Consider the following 11,045-nt stretch of genomic DNA (forward strand, 5'->3'; position numbering starts at 1 on the left):
AGCCATCTCATCCTCTGCTGTCCCCTTCTCCTCCTGCCCCCAATCCCTCCCAGCATCAGAGTCTTTTCCAATGAGTCAACTCTTTGCATGAGGTGGCCAAAGTACTGCAGTTTCAGCTTTAGCATCATTCCTTCCAAAGAAATCCCAGGGCTGATCTCCTTCAGAATGGACTGGTTGGATCTCCTTGCAGTCCAAGGGACTCTCAAGAGTCTTCTCCAACACCACAGTTCAAAAGCATCAATTCTTCGGTGCTCAGCTTTCTTCACATTCCAACTCTCACATCCACATATGACTACTGAAAAAACCATAGCCTTGACTAGACGAACCTTTGTTGGCAAAGTAATGTCTCTGCTTTTGAATATGCCATCTAGGTTGGTCACAACTTTCCTTCCCAGGAGTAAGCGTCTTTTAATTTCATGGCTGCAGTCACCACCTGCAGTGATTTTGGAGCCCAGTTATCTGTAAAGCCACATATTTTCAAAATAGTCTAACTGCAAAGACAGTATGAATATGGTTAAGTGTTTTCATAAAAGAACTTTAAAAATATACAGGGCATCTCTGGCAGTCCAGTGGTTTAAGACTCTGTGCCCAAGACTCCATGTTCCCATTGCAGGGAGCATGGGTTCAATCCCTGCTGGGAAGATCCCCTTGTCCTGTGGCACACTTCCCCCACTCCAACCCCACATACAGATATCTGTTAAGATATGAGTGAAAGAAGTATGCTTGTTTAAGTGCTAATGAGGGCATACACTTCTCAAATCATGAATGAAATCCCTGTACACTAGTTGCAATTCACCTATTGTAATGTGTTATGTATACTCAACTAACTTTTGTAAATAAACAGATTCAAGATTCAAAGGTGCTTAATATCACTCTGAGATTCTACGCAAAACTTAAGTTTTTTATTTCTTTAATTTCTTCTTGAGTACTTTGGAAGATGATAAAATTGTGGTCAAGATGGTTTTCAGTGATATGGTGGGAAAATAAAATCACTAAAGCAATACTAATTGTTACATTTAAAAGCATAATTTTGATCTCCTTTTCCCTACTGCCTTCCCCCTTTTAAATAACTGCAGAGCAATTTGCATTTTCATATTTTTCTATGCAGAAAAAAGAGTATAATGAGCATCTCTCACAAACTCTTCTTTACTCAACTCTTTTTTACAGTATTACTATGCGTATAGCTCTTTCTGTGGTTATAATAATGAGACTATAATAATGAACCAGTTTTACGTTCTGGAAAAACTTAATCAGCTGAATTTATCTCCTCTTATTTCACCATTTCACAATATTAATCAACATAAGCCAGCCATTTAATGCAGAAATTTAGACTGAAACAAATGGCATGCAGACCCTCTATGCTTATATTGTCTCAGTTAACAAAAATGGTTAAACGCCATGGAAATCAATACTTAAGAATAATTATATATTTTGTAATACTGCCTTTTAGTGATGATAAACAATTCCAGGGCTTCCCTGGTGGCTCAGATGGTGAAGAACTTGCCGCCAATGCAGGAGACCTGGGTTTGATCTCTGGGTCAGGAAGATCCCCTGGAGAAGGGAATGGCTGCCTACTCCAGTATTCTTGCTTAGAGAATCTCATGGACAGAGGAGTTTGGTGGGCCACAGACCATGGGGTTGCAAACAGTCAAATAGGACTTGGCAACTGAGCACACAGGCATGCAAACAATTCCAAAATGTTACCAGTTTTCTTTTATATAATGCTCATTTTACTTAAATTGTAAACATAATGGATAAAAGAAAATTTTTAAGCATTTCTTACAAATAAAAGGTACCTAAATACCATTTATATACAGCTTTATAATTTATATTTTTACATATTTTATCTCATTTAGAACTTACAGATCTCACTGTGAAATATACTAGCTCATTTTATAAAACAAAAAATTAAACTTCAGTGATATTAAGTGACATATTCACTCAGCTAATAAAGTTGTACAGCCAGAATTTGTCTCATTCCAAATCTCTCTCACACTATACTCCCTGTTCAGGGAATAATGTTTTTCTTCCAAATGTACAAGAGGGTCCTACTAAATAAGAAGTTTTTTATATAATAAATCTCACCACCAGAGTGAGTTTCACTCATTATTTCACATAGCTCCCAGATATCATTTTAAAGAAGAAAAAAGTCCAGAAAAAGATAAGAAACCTAACTCCTAGACTGAGCTAAAGCATGCATACACACTATAATTCCAAATAAAGTATTTTCAGTTCAGTTCAGTCGCTCAGTTGTGTCCAACTCTTTGCGACCCCATGAACGGCAGCACGCCAGGCCTCCTTTTGTCCGTCACCAACTCCCGGAGTCCACCCAAACCCATGTCCATTGAGTCGGTGATGCCATCCAACCATCTTATCCTCTGTCATCCCCTTCTCCTCCTGCCCTCAATCTTCCCCAGCATCAGGGTCTTTTCAAATGAGTCAGCTCTTCACATCAGGTGGCCAAAGTACTGGAGTTTTAGATGTACCCAAATACATAAGTTCTCTTTTTGCTTATCTCAGCCATTTCTTAAGTCTTTATCTCTTATTTTCTCTTCCTCTTGCCTCTCAACCCCTTAACTTCACAAACTACTGGTATGCTTGACTGCAGACGCAGATCAAGATTGGATGGAATGAATTCCATCTTTCTTTTACATCTAAGAGAAAATAAAAGGCACTCTTTCTCTTTATTAAAGTAGCAAAATTCCTTCATTAAATCTCAACCCTTCAGTACCTATTTTTTTCCCCATTATGGTTCACTGTTGTTGCTGTCTAGTCACTCAGTTGTGCCCGACTCTTTTGTGACTCCATGGACTGCAGCCTGCCAGGCTCCTCTGTCCATGGAGTTTTTCAGGCAAGAATACTCAAGTGGGTTGCCATTTCCTTCTCCAGGCGATCTTCCCAACTCAGGAATCAAACTCACATTTCCTGCATTGGCAGGTTGATTCTTTACCATTATGGCTTATTACAGGATACTGAATATAGTACCCTGTAATATACAGTAGGATCTTGTTTCTTTTATAGAGTAGTTTGCATCTGTTAATCCTAAATTCCTAATTTATCCCTGCCCCTCTCTGGTAACCCTAAGTTTATTTTCTATGTCTGTGAGAATGTTTCTGTACTGTAAACAAGTTCATTTGTATTATATTTTAGAATCTACATATACCTGATGTCATACAGTATTCATCTTTGTCTGTGTGCCTTACTTCACTTAATATGATAATCCTTAGGTCCATCCATGATGCTGCAATACGGGGCACTGTTTCATTCTTTTTCGGCTGAGTACTACTTCACTGTAGGACTGCTATGAACACGTGGGTGCACATATCTTTTTCAATTATCATGTTTTCTCCAAATATATGCCCAGGAGTAGGAAAGCTGATTCATATAGCAACTGTTTTTAGATTTTAAAGGAATCTCCATTCTGTTTTCCATAGTGGGTGCAACCAATTTACATTCCCACCAACAATGTAGGAGGTTCCCTTTTCTCCACACCCTTTCCATCATTTTTGTTATTTTTAGACTTTTTAATGATGGCCATTCTGACTGGTGTGAAGTGACGCTTCACTGTAGTTTTGATGTGCATTTCTCTAATAATTAGACATGTTGAGCATCTTTTCATGTATCTATTGGCAATCTTTGGATAAATGTCTATTTAGGTCTTCTGCTCATTATTTGATTGGGTTGTTTGCTTTTTTGTTATTAGGTTATACGAACTATTTGTATATTTTGGAAATGAAGCCTTTGTTGTATTGTATGCAAATATTTTCTCCCATTCTATATGCCATTTTTTCATTTTGTTTATGGTTTCCTTTGTTATGCACAAGTTTATATGTATGTTAGGTTCATTTGTTTATTTTTGCTTTTATGTCTATTGACTTGAGAGACTGATTGCTATGACTTATGTTAGAGAATATTTTGCGTATTTCTCTTCTAGGGGTTTTATGGTGTCATGATTTATATTTAAGTCTTTAAAAAGGCACTCTCTTATAATATCCCCCACTGCATAGAAAAAAAACCAAAAGCAAAACATATTTCTTTAATCTTACTTAACTTTCTCCTAAAAATGCTCATTGCCCAAGAGGCAAGGAGACTAAGTACATATATGCAATTGTAAGTACTTTTCCCATTTTAATTCATATTGTAACAGCACACTTTGAGGAAGTAAAAGTAATCACCATAAACATCTAAGTCCAGAGCAAGTGATCAATTTGCTCAGACACAAAAACACCTAAATGAGTACTCTTGTGTTTTCTGGATCTCATGTTTCATAACAAGGAACACTAAAACCCTTTCCTTAATTATTTTAAGTTTCAAAGGAAATAATTTACAATTTATTTTTACCTTGTGAAAGACAAGTGGGATGTAAGCTCTAACTACAGTTAAATCCTGCCAGAATGAGGAAACTGGGATTCAAAAGAATTCAGCCACATAAAACATAGGATTAGATTATTGTAAAGTTAATAAAATGATACAGGTGAGCCTGTATCACAGCTGGCTGGGGGCCCACGCTGAAGTCTGGCTCCATCTGGTGGCAACCGTCCACCCTAGATTCACTATCATGCAGTCATCCTGATGGCTGGCTGGGGTTTCTAGGGCTTCCCTGGCCTGCAATGCAGGAGATCTGGGTTCGATCCCTGGGTTGGGAAGATCCCCTGGAGAAGGAAATGGCAACCCACTCCAATATTCTTGCCTGGAGAATCCCATGGATGGAGAGGCCTGGTAGGCTACAGTCCACAGGGTCCCAAAGAGTTGGATACAACTGAGTGACTTCACTTTCACTTTCAGCCCCAACCTCAGGAACTCCTTGACTAGGTGGCATCCACTTTGACGTGGCTATGGAGTCAGAACATAGGGGAAAAGGAAACCTGTTCAATTTCCCTGCTTCCAGAAATGGTTCCATCATCTGTTTCCCAACCTACTGCTACCAATCATTTTAGAGAAGAGGGGCTAGTTTACATCAACTTGTAAATGCATGTAAATTTGTAAATACAATTTGTAAATTGCATTTGTAATTTGTAAATACAAATTACAAATACATGAGCTGTATTTTAAAAGACTTGAGAAAAAACAAAAATTACCACCACCACCAATAACAACAACAAAAACTAAAAAATTAGTACATTCTCAAAATGACTACATACTAAGGTTTATGTGGCTATGTGCACTATTTGGAAGTAATCATGCATGTTTATCACAGAAACAATCCCATAAATTTTCAAATTTTTAAGTTGACCAATAAAAGCCTTTATTACAAAATCCATAACAGAACTGAGTTACAGGACTAAAAGTACTTATTTGTAAAAGAGAACAGTAGCATTACCTATGCCATAGGTTTAGCACATGTCTGGATCTTTCTTCTAAGATTCAGACCTTATGCATATAGTTAATTTTTCTATTTACACATGTCACAGACACTTAATGAAACTAAACTAAATTTGTCATGTTTCTCAGGTAAAGCCATGTATTTTTCTGATGCTTTAAAGACTGCATCACTGTCCCCACAGCTGCCCAATCAAGAACCTAGTGACATCCTTCTCATTCCCCAGTCCAATCTAGTCACCACATCCTCCTATCTATCCAGTTAGCTTAGTTCTACCCCCTGAGCATTTTTCCCAGTCTGGCCCCATCCTCCCCATCTCTGCTGCTACTATTGTAGTTCTAACATTACTTCCCACCTTGGTAAGGGAAGCAATCTCTAAAAGAGGCCTCTTTGTCTATAGCTTGCTGCAAAGTCACTTCAGTCGTATCCGACTCTGTGAGATCCCATAGACGGCAGCCCACCAGGCTCCCCCATCCCTGGGTTCTCCAGGCAAGAACACTGAAGTGGGCTGCCATTTCCTTCTCCAGTGCATGAAAGTGAAAAGTGAAAGTGAAGTCGCTCAGTTGTGTCCGACGTAGCAACCCCATGAACTACAGCCTACCAGACTCCCCTGTCCATGGGATTTTCCAGGCAAGAGTACTGGAGTGGGGTGCCATTGCCTTCTCTGGTCTATAGCTTATACACCCTCAATCTTCCTCCACATCACAGAATGGATTTTTATATAAAGTCAGATCATATCATGCATAGTCTCAAAATCTTTTAACTGTTTACGATGTTAGACAATGGCTCAAATGCATAATTAGGACCCACTTCCCTCTTCTGCTTCATTTCTTACAACTCACTGCTTCTCAGTCTATGGGCTAACCATACTGAATTATTTGCAGTTTTTCCAAAAACTTCATTTTGACTTGTCTCCAGGGTATGCATTAGTGCGCCTAGTTTCCTTCCCTTCCATAACTGACAGTCTTACTCTTAGTCACCATGCAGATGTTAGCATACGCATTTCTCCCTCCATGTAACCTTCCCCAATTCCTGCCAGCGCTCAGTTAGATACACCTTGAGTCTATGTGGTCTCATTCTGAGTATCCTGCCCTTTGCTCTATTATCATCATACTTTTGCTCACTGTTCCTTTATTTCTCCATTAGACTGCCAGCTTTGTGAAGGCAAAGGTCACCAGTGTATCTATGGCTCATGACATGTATCAGTACATGGTTAGTAAATATTTGCTAAATAAATAAATTTATTGTTCTGAGAGTTCAAGTGTAAACTTCTCTAATACCAACCAGAGTCTGATTTAAAGACTTGCTTATTGGTAAAGATCAAATACACTCAAGTCAGTGTTAATAAACTACTATGTCAATTAATTTCCAAATAAATTTCCCTCTAAATGTCAACTCTGAAAAGCCATCTGAATCATAATGATGGTATATAAAAATAACTGCTATTGAAATAAGTAGCATTTATTTTCCCCTGATACTGCTAATCACTAAGGAAACCTGATATATGCTGATCTAAAAGTAACTGCATGAAAAAAAACTATCCTTCTTTAAGATTATCTAAAAATATGATTTCTTTTAGGTCCAGCAGCTAAACGAGGCATAAGCAATATTTCTTATTATTATTCCAGTCTTTGAAATTTCCTGGAGAAATCACTGGCATGTTATAGGAAGAACTAGTATCTCTTAGTTCTAATTTCCTTTTCATTTCTGTCCTTATCTGGAGCTGATATAAAGGCAAAAGGACAAGTTAACAGGGTAATAAAAAGATAATAGGAATAACAGAATAAACAGGCCTAATGTCTGACAAACCCTGTTGTAAGCTAGTTATCAAAGGCCTGAGAACTTTAATATTCCATTATACTTAGATTTAGATTTATGACAAACTTTCTCTAACATATTAAAAAAGACACTACATCATGAACTAAAGTTTAATTTCAATAAAACTATAAGCTTGAAACACCAATAAAATATCACAGAAATGTCCTACTTTTCTTTTTTTACCTGTTTTCCCGTTCATACATTTCCCTAGAGGCACTTCGGAGTTGATCGATTTCTTGATTAGTTTTCAATTTGATCTGTTCCAGTTCATCATGTAGTTTATTTTCATATTCTGTTTTATAACGGTCTCTGAAAGGAGTCAAAAGGAATATCCATTATTATTATTTTTTTTTTTGGTAAAAGAAATAGGTCTTTGCCCTTCATATAAGATTTTAATACCTTACATCAAATATGCTCTACATACACTGTTCCTTAAAAAAACAGTATTAGATATAAAGTTCTATAATTCCTAAAAATACTGTTTCAAAGTAGTTCCATCTAAGATTTCCTTTTAAACATATTGCCCCAAAAGCTAATTACTATAAAAAAAGTTAGTTTATGTTGGATAATTATTCATCTTCAAAAATATTTTACTAATAGTTTTTAATGCATATGGCCAAAGACTTTTAAACCAATGCATTGTGGAATGCACTTCATTTAGAAATAATAATCTGATGTGGTGCATATTAGGGGACAATCTTAAAAAAAAAAAAAGACCCTCGTGGACTCTTGACAAAAACTTTCCTTCTAAGCACAACAACCTCAGCCACTGTGATCTCTTAGCAAAGTCACAAAGCATTACATAGGGTATTAGCAGAAGCACAAACTGATGAAAAATACCACAAGCTGAGAAAAATGTTACAAATATATGAAGTCTTAAAGGATAAAATTTAAAATTTTAGTTTTTGAAATGCTCACAAAAATGCTGAGAAAATAAATACCTTCTGAAGAGATATATATGAGGCATATAAACATATAGTGTCTCAGATGGTAAAGAATCTGTCTGCAATGCAGGAGTCCTTGGTTCTATCTCTGGGTCAGGAAGATCCCCTGGAGCAGGAAACGGCAACCTACTCCTGGATTCTTGCTGGGAAATCCCATGGACAGAGAAGCCTGGCAGTCTATATTCCATGGGGCTACAAAGAGTTGGACATGACTGAGCAACTAACACTAAATATATAAAAGTATATAAATACTTTCTTAAAACACTTAAACAGAGATCTTAGTCATTGGGAGCTAAAAAGATTATATCATAAAAAAAAATTAATAAAAACAGTAACAGTGTATATATCCCTACCTAAAAGAAACAGGCCTTTGGAAAAAAACAAAATGTCTTAAGAAAAAAATCAGAATATGAGTATCTTGTAGAGAAACAAAAACAATTATCTTAACATTATCCTATAAACCTTACCAACAAATCACTATTTGTCCCCAAAGCCAGGAGTTCCCTAAAGAAGATTGTTTGGTTTATATCTATTTATATGGAAAATAACGTAAATCTTGCCTGGATGTTACGTATTTTTCATACATCTCTTCTCTAGCCTTTTTGGTTTCTTCAAGTTGAGCTTGAAGTCTTTCAAGACGATCCTCTTCGTGGGCACAGCGAACACTAAGCTCCATGTTTTGGCGGTTGAGATATTCTTTATCCTTTTGCAGCAAAGTAACAGTCTGCTGCAAGGTGGCTACCTATACACAGGCAGAGACAGAGTGTCCAGAGCAATGTCATCTTACTTTTCAAGGTTTACTGAATGAGTTCTTTCATTTGTGCTTGTGCTCAACACATAAAGAGGCTAATTCTTACCATGAAATTTTCCATCTAAACACAGCTACTAAAAAGTCCCTTCTTTCCAGCAACTACATCAAAAAAGAAACAATTTCCCTCTCACAATTCTTGCCCTGGGCTATGTCCACAATCACTGTACAATAAAAAACCAGTGACTCGGGACTTCCCTGGTGGTCCAGTGGTTAAAGGACCCACCCTGCAAGGCAGGGATGCAGGGTCAGGGAACTAAGACTCCACATGCGACGGAACAAAGATCCCGCATGACCGTGACACAATACAGATCCCACGTGCCTCAGTGAAGACTCAGTGCAGCCAAATAAATAAATATTAAAAAAACAAACAGTGACTCTATAAGCTTACCTCTTTTGATAATTCACTTCTTTCTTTAGCTTGAGTTATGTGAGAGGCTTCAAGTATTTCATATTTTCTCCTTAAGTCAGTTGCTTCCTGTTCAAGTGCATCTCGCTCACTATAAAATTCAAATACACTTGTTTTTAGTAAACTAGAACTCAAGTACATATGTAAATTTTACACCTCTTTTTATAACAAGCATTTAAAAAGGGTTGATTATATTTCAGGAAACTGAACAGAGATCCTTCAGTGTCATTCTGTGAACAATAAAGTATCTGCTTTTCAAATTTAGGAGACTCTCTGAGATCTTGCTCAGATAAATATAAATTTATTATCTGTAAAAAATAAATATGTAAGCTACACTGACAAAAGTAAACAATAAAACTTTTAAAGGTATACTCTGGTGTCTTTTCACTAATCATCTTCAATCTAATCTGGAAGTCAAAACTTTTAAAGAATTTAAACATGGCTCTAGGCTTTCAGTTCTTAGGCTCAAAAGCCCTTCACTCATTACTCAGATTGTGTTGCTGATACACAGGCAGGCATTCTTGTGACTGCTTCATTCACAAATTGTTCATGATTACCCAGAAATTCTAATTTCCATTCTCAGAGGAGCTCTTTCCCCAACACAGCAAAACTAAGAACTGGACCAAACCTACAAACAGGTATCTTAAAAAATGAGCAGAGAAACAGATTTACTATTTCTTAATTTGTCTTCTATAGTCAGAATCAGTTCCTTTGCCCTTTATTTCAGCTACTCTCCTGGTGTTTCCATGGGAGAGCTATTAAAAATTGTTTTTCTTTTCATTAGATTTTCAATAACTCATTTAGAAAGATGACTTCTAAGATTTTTTCTGCTTAACAAAATAGTGTATTTATACTTGAGCAAAGCACAAGTTAAAAAGTAACAATCACCCATAAACCCACTAACTAAAGATGACTATCAGTATTAACACTCTGGTTCATGTTAAGTGTTTTATGTCTTTACATACAAATGTTTTTATTCTCACAAGGTAATGACTTTTGCTATGATTTTTTAGTGTAAAAAAGAAAGATGGGCATATGCATTTTGCTTCTTAAAATTAAATGTGTTTGACTTATCCATGTACACATTAGGGGCTTCCCAGGTGGCACTAGAGGTAAAGAACCCGCCTGCCAGTGCAAGAGATATAAAGAGATGTGGGTTTGATCCCTGGGTAGGGAAGATCTCCTGGAGAATGAAATGGCAACCCACTCCAGTATTCTTGCCTGGAGAATCCCATGGACAGAGGAGCCTGGTGGGCCACAGTTCATGAGGTAGCAAAGAGTTGGACATGACTGAAGCAATTGAGCGAGCAAATATATACATTCAGATCTAATTTAATTATTACACAGAATTACATTATAGACATAAATTATAATCTATTTTCTTTTTTTTATAATCTGTTTTCCATGCTACTGTCAAAGAGACACTGATGTACAGATCAGTCTTATGGACTCTGTGGGAGAGGGAGAGGGTGGGGAGATTTGGGAGAATGGCATTGAAACATGTATAATATCATGTATGAAACGAGTCGCCAGTCCAGATTCAATGCACAATACTGGATGCTTGGGGCTGGTGCACTGGGACGACCCAGAGGGAGGGTAGAGACAGGGAGGAGGGAGGAGGGTTCAGGATGGGGAACACAGGTATACCTGTGGCGGATTCATTTCGATATTTGGCAAAACTAATACAATATTGTAAAGTTTAAAAATAAAATAAAATTTAAAAAATAATAAAAATAAAATTAAATT

The 11,045-nt window shown here is 36.9% G+C and overlaps 1 protein-coding gene across 2 annotated transcripts in view; it reads right to left on the reverse strand.

The window, feature by feature from the left end:
* PIBF1 (progesterone immunomodulatory binding factor 1) overlaps nucleotides 1-11,045 on the reverse strand; it is a 231,558-nt gene that overhangs the window by 167,942 nt on the left and 52,571 nt on the right. For both annotated transcript variants that reach the window (XM_010831994.1, XM_010831989.1), the window contains exons 7-9: nucleotides 9,282-9,390; nucleotides 8,643-8,824; nucleotides 7,322-7,447 (exon numbers count right to left, since the gene is read on the reverse strand). In XM_010831994.1, coding sequence (XP_010830296.1) covers nucleotides 7,322-7,447; nucleotides 8,643-8,824; nucleotides 9,282-9,390 — 417 coding nt within the window. The remainder of the gene's footprint in view (nucleotides 1-7,321; nucleotides 7,448-8,642; nucleotides 8,825-9,281; nucleotides 9,391-11,045) is intronic.

Source organism: Bison bison, unplaced genomic scaffold, assembly GCF_000754665.1.
Source record: "Bison bison bison isolate TAMUID 2011002044 unplaced genomic scaffold, Bison_UMD1.0 scf7180017860360, whole genome shotgun sequence".
In the NCBI taxonomy this organism is placed as follows: domain Eukaryota; kingdom Metazoa; phylum Chordata; class Mammalia; order Artiodactyla; family Bovidae; genus Bison; species Bison bison.